Source organism: Pleurodeles waltl, chromosome 7, assembly GCF_031143425.1.
Source record: "Pleurodeles waltl isolate 20211129_DDA chromosome 7, aPleWal1.hap1.20221129, whole genome shotgun sequence".
NCBI classification, from domain to species: domain Eukaryota; kingdom Metazoa; phylum Chordata; class Amphibia; order Caudata; family Salamandridae; genus Pleurodeles; species Pleurodeles waltl.
This window is the reverse complement of record NC_090446.1, coordinates 1,514,604,223-1,514,632,104: the sequence shown is the minus strand read 5'-3', so window position 1 is coordinate 1,514,632,104 and position 27,882 is coordinate 1,514,604,223. Positions and strand designations below refer to the sequence as shown.

At 46.8% G+C, this 27,882-nt stretch overlaps 1 protein-coding gene across 1 annotated transcript in view; it reads right to left on the bottom strand.

The window, feature by feature from the left end:
* LOC138247458 (uncharacterized) overlaps positions 1 to 27,601 on the bottom strand; it is a 69,851-nt gene extending 42,250 nt beyond the window's left edge. The window contains exon 1 of the mRNA XM_069202083.1: positions 27,533 to 27,601. Coding sequence (XP_069058184.1) covers positions 27,533 to 27,590 — 58 coding nt within the window. The 5' untranslated portion in view covers positions 27,591 to 27,601. The remainder of the gene's footprint in view (positions 1 to 27,532) is intronic.
* Between the last annotated feature and the right edge of the window lie 281 nt (positions 27,602 to 27,882).

Here is a 27,882-nt window from a genome sequence, read left to right as displayed (position 1 = left end):
GGTTTACGTAAACACCAGATTATATTAAGCAAGATCAAACTCATTTTTTTGTATGCACAATGAGATTAAGGGCCTGATTTAGATCGCAGCAGAGGGAATAGTCCATAACATAAGTGATTTGACCAGAATCACCGGATTATGAGCAGGCGCAGGAATTTGAATCTCGTACTTAGTTAAAAAATCAGTTGCTTCGACTTTTTGACAATATCCCCTCCCTCGTCTCCGCCTCATGTAATTTTTGCCCTTGCCAGGTGAGGACCATACAGATTCAAAACACAAGAGAATAATCAGGAAAAACTTCCAGAGTCTATGCAATTCTGGCATACAGCTGTGTTTAATGATAATATGAGGGAATCCGAATTAAACATTTGTTGCCTCTTATGGCATGGTGTGAACGTTAAGTTAGAATCCCAAAAAGGCATTGTCAGGTTTCATCTTCCCAAGTTTGATAAAAAGAGTCCCACTCAAATGGTTCAAAAGCAAAAGTTTAAAATAAAATACATTTTTTAAATGATATATCATTACATTTACATTTTTTGTGATAACATATAAATCTGAGTCCCAACTGAGCTATTTTTTAGGTCTTGCCTAGGCAGCGCATGCGCTGATCCTTTGAGACATGCTGTAAACTATTGTCTCGGCTTCGAGCATGCCCATGGTTTTCATTTGTTCTTTCCTGTGCTGCTCTGAAAACCTTGCTTTTCAGTGGTGCATTGGCTGTATTGTTCCGTCTTTTGCTGTTTGGTTTCCTTCCATGGCGACTGGCCCTTTACATGTACTCCTGTCTATTTAGCTTAGTTTCGGCGGATTACTTTTTTTTTCTTCTTAGCTCGTGTTTTTGGAATGTGGTGTTTGTGTTTTTTTCGACTGAAATGCGCTCAGCTGATGGCATTAGCATTTTCCAACCAGAAGGTAGCGTGTGTTTGTGAGCAAACTTTGTTTAATAATATGCTTTTGGCGCCAATGACGCTTTATTATTCATCAACACAGTGCCCACTTCATGGACGCTGCACCTCATATTTTCTATTTTTGTTTTTGTTTTCGAGGAGGTTGTGAGTGTGCTTTTGGAGCAGTAACAGAAGTAACATCTTTTTTTTTCTTTTATCAGCATGGTGTCTGCTTCACGGACGCCGCCCTCCATGCTAGTTTTTTTTTGTTTTCAAGGAGGTTGTGTGTGTGCTTTTGGAACCATAACACAAGTAAAATCTTGTCCGGTCTGCCTATAATATTACATGTACCACTTCATAACCTGTGACGCCATTGAAGCCATTGGGTCCCATTCAGTGCAGATTCTCTGTCTACGAATAAAAGGCAACCACCTCCCTTTCTCCTTCTCGGAGACTGCAGCGAGCCCTCTGCTAGTGGGAAGGAAGCCCAAAGACACAGCGTCGACTTCCAGGTTTGGATTCCTGCCCAGCAGATCTGTTTCACTTCCCTATCCACCCACCCCCTGCCCTTCTCTCACAATTACCCTTTCTCTCACCCCATAGACTCCCTCCTTTCACCCCTTCAACCGAGGGCACATCCGCAGATGAGTGACCAGGCCCAATCAGTGCCTAATTTGTAAATAAAAACGTGCAGGTGCCCAAAGCCCTCCTTTTAAACACGCGGCTGCTGCAATTAAACGTGCGAACACGCAATACTGAGGCAGCATAATCCTGAAGCCATCTCAAACCTCTTCAATCCATTTGCAGTCACTTCCTGCCCCTTCAGCTCACTCTTGCAGCTTTCTGCATTCTCCCATTGTGATGCTTTTTAATTTTCTCCCGTCCTCTGTTCTTCCCATATGTGTCTTTTGCTCGCAGTAAATGCTTGCGGCAGAAAAATAATTGCCAGCGCTCAGCACCAGGAAAAAACAAGCACAAATTAAGCTCTGGGCCCAATAGAATATTTATATAGTGCTAATAACCAAGAGCTTCTAGTTTTAGCATGTGTGCTTTTGGTGTGATTTGAACATGTGTAATATACTTTTGGAGCCTGTGCAGCTTTTGTTTTATCTGCATATTGAGTAACCTAATGCTATGCCAAAGGCCCTCTATTCTGCCTATGCCATCTCACACAAACTATACCAGGACAGGATGTGGCACTACAGCTAGACTGTGGATGTTGGAACTAAGGAGCCAAGCTTGACTCTCTGTGTCAGCTTAACATTTTGTCATTCTGGACACATCACATAATCGACTCAAGCCTTAAAAAGAAAATGAATGTGACCTTGTGTCATGTAGCTGGTGCTCATGTATAACCATGGGTGTAGGAAGTGTGGAGGACGTGGGCGATGTATCCACCCCAGATTTTGGAGTGTGGGGGACACGAGGGATGAGGGTAGGGGGGACAAGGGGACAAAATAATTTTCTCACTTCTATTATTCGCAGGGTCATTAGTGCCCAGAAGCACTGCTTAGAATGGGCCTGCTTGCTGATTGCTGTCTGCATCCTGCCATTCTCAGCCCTACCCCCACCTGCCGCCTTGAAGACAACCCTGCAGGGCATATGAGGAAGATCAAAAGAGGGAACAGAGTTCCACTCAGCCTGACTCCTGCAAGCTAGAAAGGGGACTCTGTGAAATATAGTATTTTCAAGCCAGTGGCCCCAGTAAACCATGACGAATTTGTCCTGATGTAGTGGGACATTTTCAGTAGCGCCTGCACACACTTTCAGAAGCGCTTTCATTTGTTCTGGCCAGCATGGAGGAAGGCTTTCTGATTCTAAATTCCTGCTCGCCCAGGACAAAGGCTGAAATTAGGGGCCATCAGGCCGCCTTTTGTTTGTTTCTTCTACCTGGAAGCCGGCTGGAGCCTCACACCTAGCTGCTATGGAGGAGAAAAATGGAACACCGCTTGCTATTACTTCACAGCTACCCAAGAGAAGTGGTTTTCACTTGTTTCAGTTCCTGCATATAAGAGATAGGTATGCACTGTAAGAATATCTGATGTGTTGGTCTGTCCCAGTATTTACACTAATAACTATTTAAATACCACTATTTTGCTTTATTTCTTTTATAGCGCTACTCGTCCCAATGCAGGGTGTCAAAGCGCTTTACATCATACCTAAACATTATTATTATTCCCTGAGAAATACTGGGCACACAAAGATCTCTTCAGAAGGTGTCTTAACCCCCACAAGATATTTTAAAATGCAGACTTTGTAACTAATTAATCAGAAGTGATTTGCTGCCACATTTCTCATTTATGCCAATTTCTTTGTGGCAAGGTTTCTAAAAAATAAATGCATAAACTGAGGCCCAGATTTTGTGTCAGGGTTCCATAACTTTTTTGGCACAACCCCAGAGCAAAATCTAATTTGTTAAATATAGTAATGCGCTCAAATGTACTTGATAGGCCTTCTAAACATTTGTCTAAGATGTTAAGATCTGAGGCCACTTTCTGTGAGGTCATGGGTTGTGATGCCAAGTGCAATGTCACGCGCCCTGACGTCATGTGCAGTGATGTCACTTGCAAACTGCCTTACTTGGTTAGCCCCCCCTACTTCTTTCTGTAGGACTTGTGTCCTGAGTATTTGTAGTTGCCTAGGATCACACCTTTTGGTGAAACAGGGAAGGCAAGATTCTACCTTTTCAGACTATGGGGGTCATTATGACCTTGGCGGTCACTAGACCGCCAGGGTCACGGTCGCGGTCAGACCGGCGCCAAAGGGGCGGTCTAGCCACAACATTATGACCGTGGCGGAGCTGCCACGGTCAAACCGCAGACACTGACAGGCTACCGCCAGCCTGCAGCCTGGCGGTCCCGGCGCTGCCCTGGGGATTACGAGTCCCCATCCGCCAGCCAGTCCATGGCGGAAAGGCTGATGGAATGGGGGCCTTGGGGGCCCCTGGGAGCCCCTGAACTGCCCATGCCAAGCCCCCATGCACAGAGTCATCGTGCATTCCACTGCCTGAATTATGGGCAGTGGATTGCGCGATGGGTGCCGCTGCACCCGCTGCACTACCACATTGCCGCCGGCTCCATTAGGAGCCGGCTTCATTGTTAAGGCCCTGTTCCCCACTGGGCCGGCTGGTGCAAACTCTTTTTCGACTCACTGGCACAGCGGGTAAGCCATAATAGGGCCGGCGGGGTTCAGGCCGCACAGGCGGCCTGATGGCAGGATGGCATTGGCCGCCCGCCAATGTCAAAATGAGGGCCTATATCATTTAGCTACTAGAAGGGTATCTCTTTCTAAAATGTACACATAATGCTTTTTATCTAAGTAATGAAGGATTGGATTATAGCACGGCTAACAGGGAGAAGCCACGTCTTCATTTTTGGCAGTGTTGTCTAGCGTTATTAGTTATGTTGTTATTATCGTTACATACTTAAGCATATTGAAGTATATTGAGGTATATTATCTTTTCTGTTTTTAACATTCTCGTTTGACTTGTATTATAATTTGTTTTATTATTTTTACATTTTTATGAGTAGAGACAGAAAAAATAGCAAATAAATAATAACAGTTACATGAGGATACATTGGTGATAGTCAGGGCCACAGGAATTATGTGACTGGGGAGCGCCAAAAATATTTGGCAGGGTTGACTAAATTATGCAGCAGGAAGAGGCAAATTGTGTAGGAAGCTGGCCTGGTGTGTGGTGGACACCTATGTATTATACCAGGTCTAGGTATCCCCTATTAGTGAAGTGTAGGCAGTGAATAGAAGCCAGGGCTCTCTTCAGGTAGCCGAGGATGAGCAGCCAAGACCTATCTAGGAGACATGCAAAACTTATGTAATACCACTGTAGTCACACAGCAACTTATCAGACATGAAGGAACCACACAGTGTTACAAAAATAAAGGTACTTTATTATAGTAACACAACACTAGATTACCCCTAGGCAGTTTCCCCCCAACTGGAGGTAAGTACACACTAATTATATACACATTAGCAATCAGCAATTAGCATAGAAAACAACAAGCATTGGCAATACTTGGTGAAAATCGCAAGGGCCCTAGGGGACGGCCAAACCATATACTAAGAAAGTGGAATGCGAGATACAGTCCCCCATGGAGGATGTGGAGTTGTTAGAGTGGAGCTGGAAGAACTAGGAAGCTCAAGAGGTGAGTATCTGAGTGACCCCCAGCGACCAGGAAAGCAGAGGTAAGTACCTGGTCTTCCCAAGGACTAACAGGAAGACTTAGAAAAAAGATTATGCAAGAACAGGACTAGTCTAGAAGAAACCAATGGTGGATTCTGAAAGAAGAGGACCTGCAAAAGAAGGGGACAGAATCCAGTCCACGATGGAGTGTCCAGTTAGGGCAGGAGCTACTACCCACCTTTCTGTGGATGAAGAACCAGGTCTACAGGGGAAGAAGAAGGCCAGCTCTTGACCCTAGGAGCTGAAGAGGAGTCCTTCGAGCAGTGCAGATGGTGTCCCACATCAGTTGTCGGGTTGCAGATGGTCAGTGGTGTTGGAGAACCACCAACACGCCTTGGCAAATGCAAGAGGAGCAAAAGAAGAGTTGCCAAGCTGAAGAGGACCAGCAAGGCCCAGGTACTTGGCCCTTGAAGAGGAGTCCGGGGTGACCCTCAGCAGTTGGGAGAGCCAACAGAAGCAGTCGCAGCCCCCACAGGCAACCTACTGGCAGCAGGCATAGTAAGTTGCAGTGAGGCCCAGTCAGCACACCTGAAGAGGAGCCCCACGTCGCTGGAGCAGCAGAGAGGAGAATATGCTGGGTAGGAAGAAGTGCTGGGGACCAAAGCTACTCAAAGCCTGAAGATGCCTTTGAGCAGGAGGCAACAAGCCTTGGTGGCTGCAAGAGTTGCGGTGCACAGGGGTACTGTCCTGCAAGGAAATGCAAGGCCTCACCGTCTCCCAAGTTGGACAACTGTCAGAGAGGACCAAGGAGGCCACTCTAGACCACCACCTTTGATGCAGGTTCCATCACACAATTCCAGAGGAGAGCAGATCCTCTAAGGAGGCCCCAGAGTGCATGGAATCATACAACCAATACTGGCAACAGTATTAGGGTATGATTCCGACATGTTTGATATCAAACATGCCCAGGGTCAGAGTTACCATTATGTAGCTGGACACGGGTAGTGACCTGTGTCCAGTACACAGGTGAAATGGCTTCCCTGCACTTACGAAGTCCAGTGCAATTGAACTGTAGGTTATAGGGGGCACCTCTGCTCATGCAGGGGTGCCCTCACACACAGGGACCTGCACCCTGCCTTTAGGGCTATAAGGGCCTACCATAGGGGCAACTTACAGTGACCTGGTGCAGTGACCTGTGGTGAAAGGGTGCATGCACCTTTTCATGTAGGTTGCAATGTCAGACCTGCATACACATTTTGCATGGGCTCCCGTGGGTGGCACAATATATGCTGCAGTTTATGGGGAGCCCCTGGTGCCCCAATGCCATGGGTACCTAAGTACCATGTACTAGGGACTTATAAGGGGGCACCAGTATGCCAATTTAGGAGTGCACAAAGGTCCTAGACAACCAAATTTAGAGGGAGATAAACAGTCCAAGCACACTAATAGCAGGCAAAAAGTGGTTGTAACCATGCCAAAAGGAAGGTATTTTCCTACAAATTGTGCGGCATAATGTGACACATTTTTTGATAGTATTTCATATTTTAGCATTTTTACACTTGTTAACACTCTCTCGGCTTAGGTTGCACCTCATTAGTATCAGCTTAACACCTAAATATAGCAACAAGCAAAAGAAAGGTTAGTAGTGAACGTTTGCAAAGGGGCCTTCCACTGTGCACCAACACGTGTTGCTGTGCTTTTAGTAACTTTTGAACCGAAGATTATGCAGCAGATGATGGATTTTGTGGCAAATGCCGCAAATCCATATTTTTTGCCAAAAACACTGCAGCGAATAATTGCTTAATTCCAGTAGCCCTGGCAATAGCCAACCAAGGCATCAGCAATTCAGTGTTTGTATCAATGCATTTGCATAAATCTGCACACATTTCATAATGTGAGTGAGTGCAGTCCATGCCCATAAGAGAGTATGCAAAAGGCCCTAAATAGCAAGATACAGTTTGACTATCGCAGTGTTTAGATGGCATATTGTATTCTAGTCTGTCAGATCTCCGAGTGGTGGCAGTATTTATTTCATGGGCTTAGAATCCTTACTCTGATGTGTGGATTAGGCTAAATGAGGTTGATTGTTCAACATCCTTGTCTTCAGCAACGTGGAATAAAAAGGTACATAGTAGACCTCAAGTACCTTGGGGTCTCAAAGAAGGAAGTGGTAATTCTGCATATATTTTAATCTGTGTTACAGAGGACAAGATCTCTTCAATCTTCTGATGTGTATCATAATTGGCTCATCGTGAATGTTCCATTTCATACAGCGCCCCTCCAAATGATGTACGGGTGGCGGATGTTGCACAGGTCTGGGAGACAGGGATATGGAGGTTCAGTGTGCAGGTTCACCAAGCTTTGCATGAGATGAGGTTATAACTTTCAGTACACAGTTCTTGATATAAGGCATAAAGGACCCCTGCCATACTGTATAAGGATATTGCAGGTCACAGAGGAGTTCAATAAACAGATAGAGGAACGAGGTCAAAGGCTGAGTTCAATATGTCAAAGACTACCAGACAGCACAGCTGTGTGGTTTGCTAAAGACATTTAGAGGACATTTGTAAAGCTTCCCTGGGAATGTATTCCACCCATTGCTTACCTTTGGCTTTGTAGCTCGCAGCTCACATTTGCTTGGTTTCTATTTGCTAGCTGTATTTGTTTTAGGCTGTCCAGCTTGAGTTTGTCCCTCCCGTAGAGCATTTTTGTTTACTGTATCCTTCCACCAGTGTTTGATTTCTGTAAACATGCCTTTAAATCTTGTTCTTATTTTGTCTCACTTGCTGTGCATTCAAAGACCGAGGTCAAATGACAAACTCTGTCTTCCCTTGGAGCTTGGTGTTTATCTTTTTTCCTCTGGTTTCAAAGTGAGAGGACTTATATGACAATCATGTTGGCTACTGGGGTTCTGATGGAGGAAGGTTTTAAGATGATATTTTTTTCTACCACACAACAAACATTAAGGGCCTGATTACGACCCTGGCGGTAAAAACCGCCAGGGCCGTGGTCCGCGGGAGCACCGCCAACAGGCTGGCGGTGCTCCTTTGGGCATTCTGACCGCGGCGGTACAGCTGCGGCCAGAAACGGAAAGTCGGCGGTGTACCGCCCGCCGCCATGGGGATTCCGAACCCCATACCGCCATCCTGTTCCTGGCGGTTTCGGCCGCCAGGAACAGGATGGCGGTATGGGGTGTTGTGGGGTCCCTGGGGGCCCCTGCAGTACCCATGCCAATGGCATGGGCACTGCAGGGGCCCCCGTAAGAGGGCCCCACTTAGAATTTCAGTGTCTGCTTAGCAGACACTGAAATTCGTGACGGGCGCTACTGCACCCGTCGCACCCCTTCCACTCCGCCGGCTCCATTCGGAGCCGGCTTCCTCGTGGAAGGGTGTTTCCCGCTGGGCTGGCGGGCGGCCTTTTGGCGGTCGCCCGCCAGCCCAGCGGGAAACCCAGAATGACCGCCGGTGGCGGTTCCCGCTTCCGCCCGCCAAGCTTAGAATGACCCCCTAAATGTCTGTAAATTAAATGTGCAGATATTGAAGAATATAAGTGTGGTGGAAACAAATATTTTAAGATGATCAAAACAAATCAATACACTAGGCAATGACATTTCCACACATTAACATTTGTGCACTGTATACTTTTATCAGTAAAACTCTATGTCTGTGCAAATGTAGTTGTCATTTCAATTGAAGATGTATTATTTTTAGTGGTAGTGCGCTACTGCACTATGCTTACTCCACTTTATGTCACTCCTCTCCATTTTGCACCACTCCATGCCACTGCAATCTACTCTGCACCACTCCATTCTGCACCTCCGTACTCTACCCTGTACCACTCTACTCTATGCCAATGCACTCTACCCCACTCCAGTCTAGGCCACTCCACTGTGCTCCGCACCACTGCAGTCTACGACAATGCACTCTACATCATTCAACTCTACACCAGTCCACTCCACACCTCGGAGTACTCTGTCTTAATGCACTCTACTCTGTACCACTGCACTCCACGCCAGTGCACTCTGTGCCAATCCAATCTATGCCACTCTAATCTACTCTGCACCTCTGTACTCTACACGACTCTACCCCACTTCACTCTACCCTGCACCACTCCACTCTATACCACTTCCTTCTACTCTGAAACAATCTACGCTATGCCACTGCTTCTATGCCATTGCAATCTACACTGTACTGCCCGCTCTACGTCACTCTACTCTGCACCACTCTACGCTATGCCACTGCACCCCATGCTAATGCACTCTTAACCACTTTACTAAAAACCAGTGCACTCTCTGCCACTGCTTTTTATGCCACTCTACTCTGCACCACTGCAGACTATGCCAATGCACTCTATGCCACTCTACTATACAACGTTGTACTTTATTGCAGCACTCTATGCCACTGCACTGTTTGCCACTCTATTCTACTCTGCACCGCTTCAATCTATACCACTGCTCTCTACATCACTGTACACCACTGCAATCTACAACTCTGCTCTGCAACACTGCACACTACGCCAACCTGTTCTACTCTGCACCACTGTACTCTACACCAGTGCACTCTTTGCAATTCTACTCTATGCCACTGTCCTTTATGACACTCTACTCTGCAACACTGCACATTTTGCCACTGAACTCTGTGCCACTCCACTCTGCACCACTGCACGCTACTCTCCACCGCTCAACTCTATGCCACTCTACTGTACTCTGCACCAATGCACTCTATGCCACTACACTCTACGCCACTCTATCATGCACCACATCACCCTTTGACACAGCACTCTACGTCACTGCAATCTATGCTGTGCCACTCCAGTCTGCACCCCTCTAATCTTCGCCATTCTATGCTAGTGCACCCCCTCTAAACCAGTGCACTGCACACCAATGCACTCAACAGCACTTTACTAAAAAACAATGCACTCTGTGCCAATATACTCTGCACCACTGTACTCTGCATCACTTCCCTCTAGACCACTCTACGATGCTTCACTCTAGAACATTACATTACATGGCACTCTACTCCAGTAAACTCTACTCCAATCTGTACCACTCTACGACACTTTACTAAACTCTGTCACTCTCTACACATCTGATTCTATGCCACTCCATGCCACTTCGTAGAGAAGTGTGGCACAATGGTTAGAGCGGCAGACCCTGATGCAGAGATCTGGCCTGGGACTGGGGTTCAATTCCCGCCTTGGTGGGTCTTGGGCTCAGTTCCCTTGGACCAGATAATTCTCGCCTCAGTGCCTAATCTAATTGATGGGTACCACTCTGTAACTCTGGGCAATAGCTTGCTTAATCGCCACAATGGCCCTGACAGCGCTTGGATGCCTGGCTTCACCCTGCGGGTGCCTCAAAGGGAAAAACCAGGAGGGGTTCCACAGTGGTATGCGTATAGCGCCTTGAGACCCTAACGGGTGAGTAGTGCGCTATACAAGTGCGAGGTTTACAATTAACAGTTTTACTTTACTCCGCTCTGTTCTATGACGTACTACTCCACTCTATGCCACTCCACGACATTCTGTGCCACTTCATTCTATGATACTCTATTCAACTCTACAGCACTCCTCAACACTCCACTATATAACACTGTACTAAGCTCAACGACACTCTATTCAACTCTCTTTAAACCATTCCACATTAATTTACTCCAGTCTATGCCACTCCACTCTTCTTTATGCCTTTCCACTCTACGACACTCTACTCACTCCTCAACACTCTGTGCCACACCAATCGACAACACTCTATGACACATCATTCTCCTTTATGCCATTAACTTATAGCCATGCTGAACAGTAGCCATGCTAATTTACATGGCTAAAACACATTAGCAAAACCAATAGCTCTGCATCGATGAGACCTATTGGCTTTGCCAATGTTTGTTTATAAAGTATGGAGCTCTGAGGTGACTTGCAGTATCCTTATCATCTATGCCAGGCATTATAATAGCCCATATAATACATGGTCACACCATCACCTTTCTCATAAATCACTTAAAAGCTTAGTGCAGCGGTTCCCAACCTGTGGGCAGAGGCCCCCCTCAGGGGTCCATGACACATTCCCAGGGGATCCGCATGAAAGCACTTCTCTGGCTGGGGCCTCTAGAAACATGTGCAGCAGCTTTCACACAGAAATAAAAGCGTCAAGATAACTCTGGTGATTAATTTACCTGCTGGAGAAAGATGGGAGTTTTGTCTAGTGGCGTTTTTGATTCATCTAAGGTAGCACGGATGGTTACTATGCCTGCTGCTAAGAACGTGTATCATGCAAAGAACAGTATTTTATGTGCATAGCTCAGTGGGTTACTACTTTTGTCACAGAGATTATTTTGTTACTGTGCAGCTCATAAGTTACAGTCATAATCTAGCACAGTGAGCTATGATTTCCATCAAAGAGCTGCATGCAAACTGCAAGGCACAAAGTATAAAGTTATTTTTCCCCCAGTCTTTCATTTTCTTTATGCTGCTAAGAAAGGTTTGCTTGTATAAAAATATATTCTTATTTTTAAAGTCACCGCTAACCACTGTGTTATGTTCTGAATCCTGAGTTTGTGTTTCTCCAGACCAAACACTCTTAGAAAATGCCTACAAGTGTGGATGACATGTGAATTCTGCACCTTGTAGTCCCCTGTAAAGTGCTCTGACACCCTGCACTGGTATGAGAGGTGCGATAAAACAAATTAATTATATGTGACAGAGAGGCTATGGAGAGATGAGAGGCCCTTATGGTTTTACTTCCTTTCCCCACCAAATATTTATGTGAAAACACTTTCTCAGATCTTATGTACCTCAAAAATAAAAACAGAAATCGCTTGGGAAATTTAGAATCTGACCTGAGAGTTCAGCTTTCCTAAATAAGACCAAACATTGAAAAGTTAGTCACCTGAGCTGCTGCGCTAATCTTCCCATTAAAATGTTTCGATTTTTGCATATTTCTTCAATATAAAATAATTATATCTTTAGTTATTCGAGTATTTGTTTGTTGTGAACTTGTGTGTGTATTTTTTGCAAATTACTATTTTAATGTTTTAAATTTAAATCGTACAAATGCTTGGGTGTCTCCGGCTTCCAGTAGTGATACAATAGGGGTCCTCAGGAGTCAAAAGGTTGGGAACCACTGCCTTAGTGCAGCTTCTGTCACTTCAAGCTATTAAAATAGAGCAGAAGAAAGAAAAGCAATGTTCTATATGTTGCTTTAATTGTGCTCTGTGACCTGACCTGCCTTTCAGCTTGGCTGCTGGCTCTGGCAGAAGGCATTGTGAGTCAGAACTCAACTGTAGGAACATATAAAAGTCAAGGTCTGACGTCTTTTTTCTTTATAATCAGTGACTTGATGCATCAGAAGTAGCTGATTATATAGAAATAATTGACTGCCGTTTATACAGGGAGCACAGAATCCCATGTATTAAACAGTCTGTAACACCAAGAGCTTCTTCAGTGTAAATGCTCCCAGTTTTGACTGGTGTGGAACTGAGCTGCCCAAGATCACACAGAGGAGTAGAAGTGTTATTAGAACTACAGTTTCAGAGCACAGGTTACAATTATTGTACCTGATCGCTTTTGATATCTCCAGTACGGTTTCAATTTGCATGAGGCGAGGTGCATGATCGGTGCAACTTTTTTGCCCTTATTTGCTTGGTGCATGACGATGAAAGGTTAAGCAACCTGTTTTTTCACATTTGGTCTAAATACTTTGTGAATGTAACAATAGATCATACTTTCAAACTGTAACAATGTGCCTTCCTTTCTCCCTATTCCACGTCCAAACTATGGCGGTCATTCTGACTCTGGCGGGCGGCGGTTGCCGCCCGCCAGGCGGGAAGCGCCATTTGGCCGCCACGCGGCCAAAATACCGCTTCCCCTATTCTGACATTCCTGCTGGGTTGGCGGGCGCTAAGCAAGTTAGCGCCCGCCGGCCCAGCGGGAATGAGGGCTGCAACACAGGAGCCGGCTCCGAATGGAGCCGGCGGTGTTGCGGCGGTGCGACGGGTGCAGTTGCACCCGTCGCGCTTTTCACTGTCTGCTAAGCAGACAGTGAAAAGCTTCATGGGGCCCTGTTAGGGGGCCCCTAGACACCCGTTCCCACCAGCCTCTTCCTGGCGGTGACAACCGCCAGAAACAGGCTGGCGGGAAGGGGGTCAGAATCCCCATGGCAGCGCTGCTTGCAGCGCTGCCCTGGCGGATTCGCCCAGCCGGGGGAAAAACGTCGGGAAACCGCCGGCCCCGGTTTTCTGACCGCGGCTTTACCGCCGCGGTCAGAATGGGCTTGGAAGCACCGCCAGCCTGTTGGCAGTGCTTCCGTCATTCGTGACCCTGGTGGTCAAAGACCGCCAGGGTCAGAATGACCCCCTATATGATTGTGTACGTTTATCAAAGCCTGCGTTTCACAAACAAAGGGCGATCTGTATAGGGTCAATTGAAAATTCCCAAGGATGTCGCTGTCTCCTACGCCCCTGTGTATAGCGCTCCAATACCCTCCAGGTCGAGTTCGCACTAATGTTCCTCTGACCTGCTTAATTCTACAAGCACCTTTGAGGGTGTAAGCTAGCATTCCAGTTCAGCAACGTTTGAGAGGTCCCAGGCCGCCTCCGTGTCCTTGCATAGCAATGGTGTCTATAGTGCGCGTCTTCCCCTCCCCGCTACACCTTTATTTTTATTTAGTCATCAGCAGATATACCCTAATGACTTCCGCCACTTGTGTTTTTGTGGAGGTATTTCGGCGCTTGGCTTTGCATACTCAACTGCACATTTACTTGTAGTTTTGAGGTGAATTTTCTCAGCATTTACATTTTACCGGTTGTTCCGTGCCATCTCATGCGATCTTTCGCCATTAGGAGAAGGCTTCCATGCTGTGGGAAACTGGCTAACACGCCCACACTAGCTGAATCTTCATGCTTGCATCTAATTAAAAATGTGAGTGACTGATGCTTCTCTGCCCAGATGGCAAAAAAATACACACACAAAAAATAAATATTTCACGTCAGTTGCCAAGTTCTGGCTGATTTAAGCTTGGAGGCGGGGCTCTCCTCGCAGCCCTGCTGGTCGTCAAATCATAATGGTGCACATTTATACTTTTTGATGCAAAACTGCACTAACGCAGTTTGGCATCAAAAAGTTTATAACTGGCTGGTGCCATTCTACAGCGCCAGCTTGGAGCCATGTTTAAGGAATGGCGAAAGCCAGCACTGAGCTTCGGCTAGCGTAAAACAAAATATGTATCCTAGCCGGGTGGGGTGGCGGTATGGGAAACAAAGGTTGTGTGGCAGATAATTACGCTAGTCTTCTTAGTGGCAAAAAAAAAATGCCGCTAACCAGCCTTGTGTCATTTCCAGATGCATAACCATCCAAAAAAATGACTCCTGTCTTAGAAAAGACAGGAGTCATACCCACCATCCCAATGGCCAGCACAGGGGACCAGTGTCCCCTGGGCATGGCCATTGCACCCAGTGCCATGCAGGGGGCCCCATTTCAGGGCCCCCAATGGCACTTAGAAATTGTTTTAAGAAATACCTACCTATACTCACCTACTTACCTGGGTTGGGGTTCCCCATCCTCTGGTGTCCCTCTGGTGTGGGTGTTCCTGGGGCTTGGGGTGTGCACCTGTGGACCCATTCCTTGGTGTTTGACCATGGAAATGGGTCCACAGGTCCCCTAACGTCTGGTCTAACCCAGGCATTAAGTAAATGGTGCTAAGCAAACTTAGCGCCATTACTTGGGTCCGCCTCCCACCCGTGCATCATTTTAGCATGGGGGATAAATATGGCGCTATGGGGATAGCGCCATTTTTTCGATGGGAACGTCTACCTTGCATCTCATTGATGCAAGGTGGGTTCACGCATCAAAAAAATGGTGCAAACTCTAATATTTTGACGCTAGACAAGTCTACTGTCGAAATATAAATATGGAGTTAAGTTTGTGCCGCAAAAAAAATGACACAAATGCAGCACAGAGTATAAATATGCCCCAACGTGTGGTGGTTTAAGGGGCAAAGCCAGTAAGCCACTCCTGTCCAAACTATTTAAATGCCGGTTCTTAGCTGCAAATGCATCGACTATGCTGCGGGTGGCTTCCTTTTAAAATAGATATCCTTGCAATGCGTACTCCCACCATCCTCTACTCTTGCTTCAATCTTTTGTGCACATAAATGCCCCGCGCAATAACTTCACCATTAAATATTGCTTTTAGGGTTGGAACTAGTGATTATGGTTACGTTTTTTTTAACACTGCTTCTCATTTTTTTCTTCTCTCCCCATATGCTTGTATCTTTTTTGCCAGTGCTGCGCAGAATTGGCAAACACCACTAGCAAAGCCAATAGTGCCAAAAGGTGAGATTGACTGGATTTTCCAATGCTTGTTATTCTATCGGTGCTGTTAATCTGCCACTAGCTAGATTAAAGGTATCTGGCCCACGTATTTAAGGTTAACACTGACAGCAGATGGCTGATGGCTGACAACCATCAGGGGAGAAAATATGAACAAGAAACTGGTGCACTTCAAGGGTAAAAAAGTTAAATTGAGTTTTTATCTCTCTCAGTGCTTTCTCTACCCTCAGTGCATCTGCTTTGTGTGAAATATGAAATTTGAGAAAAAACATTTTGCCAAAGTACGGGAGTGATGCGTGTAATTGGGGCGGGACAGAATTTGAGGTAGTATACTGCACGGTTATTTACATAGGACTGACTGTCCATTCTCCTCATTGGGCCTAAAATGCAGGCATGCAATGAGTGATGGGGTAGTCGGTTGTTGCCATGACGACCGGTGCATCCTAATCATACAACCGACATGCTGGAACAAACAATCCACTTGTGTGACTGTGCTGTGTGCTTGTTGGAAAGTACCATCTTGCCTGTCATGTTACCCCCATTTTTACCTGTATGTCAGTTTGTTTTTGCCTGTCTCAATGGGATCCTGCTAGCCAGGACCCCTGTGTTCATAGTTTGTGGCCTGAATGTGTTCCCTGTGTAGTGACTAACTGTCACTGAGGCTCTGCTAACCAGAACCTCAGTGCTTATGCTCTCTCTGCCTTTAAAATTGCCACTATAGATAGTGACCATTTTCACCAATTCTAATTGCCACACTGGAAAGCCCTTATAATTCCCTAGTATACAGTACCTAGGTACCCAGGGTATTGGGGTTCCAGGAGATCCCTATGGGCTGCAGCATTTCTTTTGCCACCCATAGGGAGCTCAGACAAATCTTACACAGGACTGCCACTGCAGCCTGAGTGAAATAACGTCCACGTTATTTCACAGCCATTTTACACTGCGCTTAAGTAACTTATAAGTCACCCATATGTCTAACCCTCACTTGGTAGAGGTTAGGTGCAAATTTACTAAGTGTGAGGGCACCATGGCACTAGCCAAGGTTTCCCCACATAGTTCAGGGCAATTTCCCCGGACTTTGTGAGTGCTGGAACACCATTACACACGTGCACTACATATAGGTCAATACCTATAAGTAGCTTCACAATGGTAACTCTGAATATGGCCATGTAACATGTCTAAGATCATGGAATTGTCCCCCCATGCCAAATCTATTATTGGAGTGCCAATCCCATGCATCCCCGGGGCTCCAGCATGGACCCTGGGTACTGCCAAACCAGCTCTCTGGTGTTTTCACCGCAGCTACTGCTGCTGCCAACCCACAGACGGGCTTCTGCCTCCTGGGGTCTGGGCAGCCCAGTCCCAGGAAAGCAGAACAAAGGATTTCCTCTGAGAGAGGGTGTTACACCATCTCCCTTAGGAAATAGGTGTTAAGGGCCTGAGAGGAGTAGCCTCTCCTGGCCTCTGGAAATGCTTTGAAGGGCACAGATGGTGCCCTCCTTGCATAAACCAGCCTACACTGGTTCAGGGAACCCCCAGCCCTGCTCTGGTGCGAAACTGGACAAAGGAAAGGGGAGTGACCACTCCCCTGTCCATCACCACCCCAGGGGTGGTGCCCAGTGCTCCTCCAGTGTGTCCCAGACCTCTACCATCTTAAACCCAGAGGTCTGAGGGCACAATGGAAGCCTCTGATTGGCCAGTGCCAGCAGGTGACGTCAGAGACCTCTCCTGATAGGTGCTTACCTGACTAGGTGGCCAATCCTCCTTTGAGGGCTATTTAGGGTCTCTCCTGTGGGTTTTTCCTCAGATAACGAATGCAAGAGCTCACCAGAGTTCCTCTGCATCTCCCTCTTCAACTTCTGCCAAGGATCGAGCGCTGACTGCTCCAAGATGCCTGCAAAACTGCAACAAAATAGCAAAAAGACTACCAGCAACATTGTAGCACCTAATCCTGCTGGCTTTCTCGACTGTTTCCTGGTGGTGCATGCTCTGGGGGCTGTCTGCCTTCACCCTGCACTGGAAGCCAAGAAGAAATCCCCCGTGGGTCGACGGAATCTTCCCCCTGCTAACGCAGATGCCAAACTTCAGCTTTACCGGTCCTCTGGGTCCCCTCTCATCATGACAAGTGTGGTCCCTGAAACACAGGTGCTGGATCCAAGTGACCCAGACAGTCCAGTGGTCCATCTGTCCAAATTTGGCAGAGGTAAGTCCTTGCCTCCCCTCGCCAGACAGTAATCCTGTATACTGCATTAACTGAAACTGCTAGGGCTTCTGTGCACTTTTGCAAGGAATCCTTTGTGCACAGCTTAGCCCAGGTCCCCAGCACTCCGTCCTGCATTGTTCAACTCGCTGAGTTGACCACCAGCTTCGTTGGACCCCCCTTCGTAGTGTTGAGATGACCACCATGCTCAGTTTTCTTGAACCCATGTTCAGATACTTCTGCGGGTGCTGCCTTCTGGAGAATGGGCTCTCTGTGTTGCTGAGTGCCCCCTCTGTCTCCTCTTCTAAGTGGCGACCCCCTGGTCCTTCCTGGGCCTGGCAGCACCCATTTTTTTCAACCGTGACCTTTGCAGCTAGCAAGGCTTGTTTACAGTCTTTCTCCAAAAAAAAACCTCTGCATCCTCCAACATTCCGTGGGACATCTTCTGTGCAAAGGAGAAGTTCCTGGCATCTTCTGTTGTTGCAGAATCTTCAGCTTCTTTCACCCGGAGGCAGCCATTTTGCACCTTCATCCGGTTTTAGTGGGCTCTTGTCCTCCCGGACACTTTTGTGACTCTTGGACTTGGTCCCCTTCCTTTACAGGTCCTCAGGTCCAGGAATCTGTCTACAGTGCTTTGCAGTCCGTTGTGGTCTTTGCAGAATCTCCTATCACGACTTAAGTGTGTATCTGGGGACGTAGGGTCACTTTACTCCTACTTTTCAGGGTCTTGGGGTGGGCTATCTTGGACACCCTTAGTGTTTTCTTACACTCCCAGTGACCATCTACACACTACATGAGGCCTGGGGTCCCTAAGTGGTTTGCATTCCACGTTCTTAGTATATGTTTTTTATTGCCCCTAGGCCTATGTCATCCTATTGTATTCTACAGTGTTTGCACTACTTTTCTAACTGTTTACTTACCTGATTTTGGTTTGTGTGTATATTTTGTGTAATTTACTTACCTCCTAAGGGAGTATATCCTCTGAGATATTTTTGACACATTGTCACTAAAATAAAGTTATTTTATTTTTAGTAACTCTGAGTATTGTGATTCTTATGATATAGTGCTATATGATATGAGTGGTATAGTAGGAGCTTAGCATGTCTCCTAATTCAGCCTAAGCTGATCTGCTATAGCTACCTCTATCAGCCTAAGCTGCTAGAACACTACTAATCTACTAATAAGGGATAACTGGACCTGGCACAAGGTGTAAGTACCATCAGGTACCCACTATAAGCCAGGCCAGCCTCCTACACTGCTCATCAGCCATCAGCCAAAAACCACTTGACTTGCTCCACCCAGGGGCGAAGCAAGGATGCTGTGGACACTGGTGAGGGAACAGAAAGCAGCCCCTTTGACTGCTGTTAGGGTAGTAAAATATAGTGTTGTCAAGGTTCAAGGTACCCCTCCAGGGCTCTGGACCTCCGTGCCACTGCAACTGCTGCACCAAATGGTAGCCACGTTGATCGCCCCAGCCTGTGTTCACACAAGACCTGAGCATTTCAGACAGACATTAAACAGAGTTTTCTTCTTAGTAAAAGGCTTTCAAAATTTTCTCTGAATAAAAGCAAATGCAGCTCTCCCCTATTAAATCTCCTTAGATATATGTTATAGTTTGGTTGATCAATCAATCAACATTTATAGAGCGTGGCAAATCACCAGTGAGGCTCTCGAGGCGCTGGAGCTGTGTGCTGCTGCGTGGAAGAATGATCATTCAAACAACCAAGTCTTTATTTTTTCTAAATTTCTAGAGTGATGGTGCAGTCTTGAGGTGCAGGGGGAGGTTATTCCAAGCCTTGGCTGCCATGTGCGAGAAGCAGCATCCTCTGCTGTTGGCTCGAGGGGTCCATGGGGTGTCTGCGAGGGAGAGGGAAGCTGATCGGAGGTGTCTGGTCGGTTGGTGGAAGGGCAGGCATTTGTAGATGTATGCTGGTCCTTTCTTGTGCGGGGCCGTGTAGGCGTGGGTCAGCATCTTGAACTGACATCTCTTCTGAATCAGGAGCCAGTGTAGTTTTTTGAGATGGGGTGTAATGTGGGTCCTTGATAAGGCACCAATGCACTCTGGGAGTTGAAGTGCTTGTTCACCTCTGTGGAAGAAGCTATTGTCGCTTGAAGAGTAAAATGTGGGATCCCTGGTGACATGGAGTAATCTCGTAACCTCAGGCTTACACTTGTAATCTGAGTTATTTTACACCCTACAACTGGACATTACAAATGTGAACACACCTAATTTCTTTTAAACGAACCCCTTTAATGCTCAGCTATATTGCAACGCTAGCAGAGTGACCCCTCTCGTTTAAGCCTTTCAATTTACTGTTATTCTTGTGAATGCATGAGGCTGCCTTCAAGCAGGAGGGGATGGGAAACATTGCCTGGAGAATCACTGTTGAATTGGATGATTCAAACACTGCTTGAAAGGTGCAGAGGTTTGCGCTTTTTTAATATTTTAAGACATGAAATGAGTGCATTGGAAGCAGGAGCTGAAATCAACACAAACTTTTTCTATTGGATCAAGCAATAAAAACAGCTTTGTAATGGATGCATTCCTAAGCTTTTGAAATCACACAAACTCTTCCAGAACGCTTGGTGGGAGGGGGTGGATTATACTTTTGGAAAAAACCTTAAACACTCAACAGGGAATTCGCTTGTGTCAACCGGAGAAAAAACTACGATTAGAAGTTTTCTCTTTGGTCCCTGAAGTAGTTGGGATATATACATTTACATGTAACATAACATAAGATACTATAGCACACAGTATCTTGGATGCTGTACTAATGGTAGATTTTATTGTTGATATTTATTTTTTATAGAGTACGGTGTTTGCCCGAGGGCGTCTTGGCGCTAGCATATGCAGAAAAAAGAATCCTGCAATGAAAAATAGTGCGTCTTTGCTAGATAGGGAGTGGGAATAACCATGTTTTGAGAAGTTTCCTGAAAGTCAACAGGTTTGACTGGTTTCTAAGGTAATAAGGAAGCTGATTCCAAAGTCTGCTGGTTAAGTGTGGTTGTGTGTGGAACAAATGAGACCTAACAATAACAATGAAACATAAAATAACATTGGTACCTTTCCGTACCAAGGGAGATGCACAGTTGGCTGAGGTCTCCCTTCTGCAGATGTGCTAAGGTGAAGTCTGCATGCCTGCTCGAGGCTTGAGGGGCATATTTGTGGGATTTGTGGTGCAATGAAGCACACCAAATAGCCTTCCTGCCCTGCATCACTGGGCAAGGGCAGGAATGCACTGCATTTAGGGCATGAGGCTCAGTCCTGTCCTTTCCCCCTGCACTGGTGCACAATGGGCTGCCTAGTGCCAACACAGGCACCCTTTCACCACGTTGCAGGGGTATCTGCAGTGCTTAATTTGTGCTTGTTGTTTCCGGTGCTGAGTACCGGCACTTATTTTGAGGGTTAGGGCTTATTCTTCTGCCTCAAGCATTTGCTGCGAGCAAAAGTCACATGTGTGAAAGACGGAGGAAGGGAAAAACAAAAAAGCGTCACAAAGGGAGAAAGTAAAAAGCTACAAGAGTGAGCTGAAGGGGCAGGAAGTGGCTGTAAATGGAGTAAAGAGGCCGAGACGGCTTCAGGATTACGCTGCCTCAGTATTCCGTGTTCCGAAATTTAATTGCAGAGGAGGGCTTTGGGCACTGGCACATTTTTATTTACAAATTAAGCACTGGGTGTCTGAGTTGTCAGCAGGATTATGTTTGTGCAGGAAGGGGTACCCTCCTGCACAAAACAATGCTGAGAGGCTTTCTCCTCTTTCTATGTGCACTGCAGAATGCAGCACACATAGAAAGAGGAAGTAACCAGGAGAAATAAACATATTTCTTCTCTTTGCACCTCTCCTGGGAGGCTTAATTTTTTTGGCACATTCCCAGGTTTACCAGGTTTGGTAAACCTGGGAATGTGTCAAAATCTATGGGAGTTGCGTGGGAACACCCACACAACATCCACGGAATGCCTCCCTTGCGCAGAGTAATGCAACGTAGAGATTTGTGCTGCATTCTATTACCGCAGATTTTTTAAGCCATTCAAAGCCACTCAAAGTGGCTTTTCATGGCTTCAAACATCTGATTTAGAGGTTAGTGTCACCCATGTACCACGCTGTGTGGTGCAAGCATGATGCAAAGCTGTCATAAATATGCACCTGTATACAAGGAAGTACCTTCTACAAGGGTATCTGTCCTGGGGTCGTTTCCTGTGTCCCCTGCTAGCCAGTCCCAGACCCGGTGCAGACAAAGAATTAATTTGTAAATTCCCAACTCCACAGAAAAATGATGAATCCATGTCCATGTGCACACTCTGCCTCGGCCACAGGTGCGTGTAGCGCCTTATTTACATACAACTACAAAAATACAATTTTTTACATACATAAATGAATGCTAGTTAAATAAAAAACATATTCTTTTAAAATTATGTGCATTACCACTAAAAAAATGTACCTCCCTGCCCTTGTAACACATAATTCACACATGCTTTTTGAAGTTATAATAAACTTTGCAAACAACATCACATGGGGAATGTAAAAAAAAGGAGCTTTCCCCTTTGTTTCATATAAGTGCATAGGTGTTCCAATTACTTTGGCTTGGATCGAGTATGTGCTAATAAAAATGTCAAAAAAAGGACAAAAATAGTACCTCAATCACAGCACAAGCAGCAGAGGGATACTAATTAGGTAAAATCATGTTGTATTTGGTCCATGCTCCACACTTGGAAGAGGAAGTGACATGTCACAAGCGCTGCTGAATTAGAAAGCAGTAAAAAGAGGAGATTATGATGCCAACGGACGTTAAATTATTTGCGGGAAATCTCAATTTATGTAGTTTTTTTTTATTACACAAGAGATGGTCACCATAGCAGCGCATGCGCCTTGCCAGCAGGCTCGTCCTAACAAGAAATTGTCACTATAGCGACAGTGCAGGCACGCTGCCTGTAGACTCGACCTAAAAGCGTGCTGGTCCTTTCAGGAGTGGAAGACAATGCGCTGAGTATGAGCGCAAATCGGGTTTCTAGAGCACTCACAAGCGCAACATGAGTGCCCAGTGTCACGCTGCTGCTTTCAGGGCTGCTCAAGACAACAAGCATCATAGGAGCAAAATGTTTACGCTTCTATTTCCTGAAACTGCTACAGACTAGGAGTGGGCAGAGTTTTTATGTAACTCTACGGAATTCCATGGAGTGAAACTGCGTGAGATTCCATGGAGTTCTGACAATGGGCAGAAAATATCCTACTTATGCTACTTGCAATTCAGTTTAGCGCTGGTAACGTGAGCAGCGCTGAAAAATAAGCGCGGAGATCAGCATGCTTCGCGCAAGAGTGGCAGCAAATCTACTCGAGCGGCAGCCTCCGACCACAGCCGCTTGTGATCGCCCACATTAGAAAATCATGCTAGGGGATGGCAAATCTCGCTCACGCTCACATTTTGTGGAGCATCGCAGGAGACAAATCCTGATTGCGATTGGCAGAATTTCTCTGGAACTCCGTGTTGAAGAGTGAAGTGGAGTGACCAATATTTCACCACTTCCGCAGACGGAATGAAAGATTCCTCCCTACTTCAGATTACATGCAGGGCATGAGTGCCCAATATCATGCATCTGCTTCAGCAATCTGGACATGAGGGCATAAAGCAATACTTCTGTTTGCTGGGGCACTCCAGACAGGATGCTCGACAGTAGTGCAGTATCTGATATTTCTGCGTGTTCCATACCTGCCAACTTACAAATGAATTTCCCCAGGTAAGGGTGGGGCAAGACATTTGACTGGATGGGGCCTTGTGCCGATAGTGCCTCTTAGGTAATACTGAATGTTTATTTATATAGGACTGACTGTCTATTCTCCTCACTAGGCCTAAAAAGCAGGTATGCAGTGAGTGATGGGGGAAGTCGGTCGTCGTCATGGCGACCAATGCATCCTACTCATGCAGCAGACACTCTAGAACACACTTCACTTGTGTGACTGTTCTGCCTGCCCATCAGCCAAGAGCCACTTGACTTGCTCCACCCACTAGCAAAGCAAGGATGCTGTGGGCACCGGTGGGGACACAGAAAGTAGTCCCTTTGACTGCTGTTAGGGAAGTAAAATATAGCATTGTCAAGGTTCAAGGTATCCCTTCTGGGCTCTGGACCCTGGTGCCACTTCACCAGCTGCACCAAATGGTAGCCACGCCCCTCGTCCCAGCCTGTGTTCACACGAAGCCTGAGCATTTCAGGCAGACATTAAACAGTTTTGCTCTTAGTAAAAGGCTTTCAAACTTTTCTTGGAATAAAATTGGCTTGTCCATCTTTTACAAGCAAATGTAGCTCTTCCCTATTCAATCCCCTGATATATATGTTATAAAAAAGCAAAGAGAGAGGGTCATTGAGGCTATAGCCCCAGGGTGTTTTTACACCTCTTAATGGACATCTGCTGCTTAAAGTACCGAAGACAAACCGGAAAGGCGCTCTCTGCTGTGGTTTTCAGTATGTCTTTCCTGCCACCGTGTGATCTCGGGTTCCTCACCGGGTGACCACGTGTAGGGAGCTGAAATCGTGTGACACACGGCGGTGCGCGTGAGTTGGCAGGTCTGCTGTTGGGGTGCTTCGGGCAACATGCTGTGCACAAGAGCACGTCACGCTGCTGCTTCCTAGAGTCCCAACAGACTTTTAAAGGTGAGCGCGCCTTCACATCAGGTGAAAAGCTGCCGCACAGCCCAGCCGGGGGTGTGGCTCGGAACTTAGCCTCTGAACAAGCAGAGGTCTGAAAATAATTCCTTTGAAAATCGGAACAAACATATGATAAAGTCTCTTCAAAGTTGAAAAATGTGGACTTCTGTAAGGTTTTAAAGCTTTTACATTAGTAGGGCACATTACAGCATTAAACTCATAAGTACTTATTAAAAGTGATATATTTATGCAACTGGTGGTCTGAACTCAGACCAGTGCTTAATTTGTGCTTGTTGTTTCCGGTGATGAGCACCAGCACTTATTTTTGAGGGCCGGGGCTTATTCTTCTGCCTCAAGTATTTGCTGCGAGCAAAAGATACATATGAGAAAGACGGAGGAAGAGAAAAACGAATAGCGTCACAAAGGGAGAAAGTAGAAAGCTGCTAGAGTGAGCTGAAGGAGCAGGGAGTGGCTGTAAATGGATTGAAGAGGCCCGAGATGGCTTCAGGATTACGCTGCCCCACTATTCCGTGTTCACACATTTAATTGCAGCAGCCGCGTGTTTAAGAGGAGGGTTTTGGGCACCAGCACCTTTTTATTTACAAATTAAGCACTGACTCAGACATTTAAAAGTGCCTTCATGCGTGACAATGAAGAAAAAAGAGTTTGGTGAAATAGAATATTTGCCTATGATCACACAGGTTAAGCTGGATATGCTGTGATTGATCGAGGTTTTCTGGTTTTACTTGGTACAAATCAGCCAGTAAACTGGTAGCTTTTTCTCTTTCCTTATGTTAAGGCTTTATGTTACCTTATTGCAGTCTTTAAATTTAGCGGGAACTCGACCGAGCGCTTTACATAAGCACCAGTCACATTACACAAAGTTACCTGCTTTATTTTCAGTCATGGGTAGAGTAAGTAATTTGCCGAGAATTACAGGAAGTTGAGCCGACGCCAAGACTCGAGCTTGGCTCCATAGTTCCACCACCTGCAGCCTTGAATGTAAGGCCACAGCCTGGGCAGAGGGAAGGACAGGCAGGCAGAAGCCACTTTAAAGCTCGGCTCGATTTGGGCTCGAGGTTCCAATAGGACCTCGAGCTGAACCAGAGCCAGGGGTCAGGCTTGAGCCTAGCTCGATCTCGCAGTGGCTCGTCCACCTCTACAACAGGCAAGTTCATACAAAGGCGCACATCACTTAGGGCTAGGGTGATCAGATCTTGAGGAGCAAAAACCGGGACTGGTCAGACATAAAAGAAGGACTAAAGACTTTACTCTCACTTTTATATTTGGCCTCTCCCGTTTTTTGTGCGTAGCTTCGGGAATGTGTGCCTATACACACTCATATACACACACACACACACATTTAAAAGAGTAGTATATAAAATTAGCTATGGCTTGACCTCCCACCCTGCACCCCAACCCATCCCCCACCCACCTCTCTCTGCTCCCCACTCTCTGCTGCGAGCACACAATGGACTATGTTGCCTGACAGTAACAGATAAATTACTTTATTTCATACTTTGTAGGCGTTTTTCAACTTATGCTTCCCTAGATGATCTGACCTTTGTCCCAAAAACCGGGACATTTATTTAAAGATCTGACCTTTGTCCCAAAAACCGGGACATTTATTTAAAATTAAGAGAAGCATCGGGACACCGGGACAGTTCTCTAAAAACCGGGACTGTCCGGGGAAATCCAGGATGTCTGCTTATCCTACTTAGGGCCCAACTCACAAAGGGATTTACGTGGAGATACGTGTAGTAAAGAAGGGAGTGTGGAATCTCCGCACTCAGGGCGCATTGTCCGCAGGGCGCGCTCTCTGCCGTGCACCCTGTGGGGTTTCGGCCCGAGTGTGGAGATTCCACCCCGAGTGCAGAGACTCCACCCTCATCACTTTACCACACCTACGTTCCTTGTGAGTGAGGCACAAGCAGTCTGTATTTGCCCCCAAAAAATGCGTAGCTGACAAGTTTCCCAGGTCCAGTGCTTAAAATGGAAAAATAGAAGTGCAGGTACTCTGTACCCGAGTGCCTGCTTGTGTCTGAGAAGTGCCCGTACTCTCTAATTAAAAGAATTACTTTTTCCCTGAGAAGTGCAGGTACTCTCTGTTGGACTTTTTGCCTTACGCAGGGTCATCCCCAGTCTTTTTGCCTCCTTCCTCCTGGTTTTTCTGACCTCTCGCTGTTGGCTCTAGGACTCTGAGCACTTTATCACTGCTGACCAGTGCTAAAGTGCAGGTGCTCTCCCATCTAAAGTTGGTATGATTGGCTTATACCTAATTGGCATATTTAATTTACTCCCAAAATAAAAAAGTGCCTGTACTCAGTACCGGAGAGTACCGGCCCATTTAAAGCACTGTCCAGGTCCGAGCGTGATGTGCTGCTCCAGTATAGGTATTTTTCTTTGAATTATGGGACTTGTAGTCCTGTCGATAATGCAACAAACACGACTACAAGTCAGTGGCGTAACAAAAGTTTAGGGGGGGTCCTGCACAGTACATGGAGGAGCCCCCTCTCCGGACTCACTCAAGTCTCAGGCCAGAGTGTTGTGCTGAGGAGGCCCCCTTGAGCTCGAGCCTGCCCCATGCCCCCCAGACCACCCCCTCCACCACCACCCGGCAGGGGCTGCGGGGTCCTGTGTTATGCCACTGCTACAAGCCCCAGAATTTAAAGAAAAAAGCGGGGGACCTGGGACACTTGGCAGGGCTGAAAACGCTAAGCTGGTATCTAGGCGCTATGTACAAGGGCTACTTGCGCAGTTCTCACGGTGCCGGCCGGGCACCGAGCATCAGAGAGATCCCACTGTTGGCTTCTAAAGCCTGGAGACAAGGTGTCCTTGGGATAAGGCCCTTTCAGCTAAGGTCATGTTCCCATGTGCGGGTTGGATGAGGAATTAGAAAGGCCTTCAACAGACTCTTTGGGCCCACTCTGGTGGCCCTATAGTGGTAGGAAGTAATACCGCCTCAGGCACCTACAGAGACCGCAGGGTGCGGTATTTGCTGGATGCAATCTCTGGTGTGACTTGTGCATCGCAGAATGATGGAAACCGCAGGAAGAGGTCAATTTCTCACTAATTCTAAGTTTGAAAGTTGGAAAATGTGTAATTTATGTTCGTATTGTAAACGCTGTCATCGTGCTTTAGGCGCAGCCTGACCGCAGCCCCGGGGACGAGGACCTGGCCGTGGCCTCAAGGACCTGGAACCAGATGTGTCCAAGGCGGTGACCAAAGCAGCAAAGCTTTCCCAGAACATCCCAGAACCTGGTGAAGGCCAGAGAACCCAAGCAGGGTGCTGAAACCCGAACCCACCGAGGACCCCCTTGTCCAGGGCCAGCAGAGTCTCACCTTGGAGGGCGATCACGCAGAGCAGCAGCCGGAGGGGGGTCGCCCTGGCGGGGGTCATGGCTGCCCAGAGCTCACAGGGCACTCAGTGTCTCTGGGACGACCTCCCGCTTATATATACCCGCCGCCTAGAAGCGTCAAGTAAGCACCGAGGCGGCGCCAGGGAAGGACCATTCACTCTCCATAAAAGATTGGCACGGTCGGCTGCCAGGTACACAACGCCGTTTGTTGTTCACAACAACACGCGCACCGGACCCAGATGACAACCGGATGATTCACGATAGATCACCCGAGGCTCACAAAAGTGACAGCAAGTGTTGGTCATTTATAATTTGTGTCTGCTGTCCAGGGGC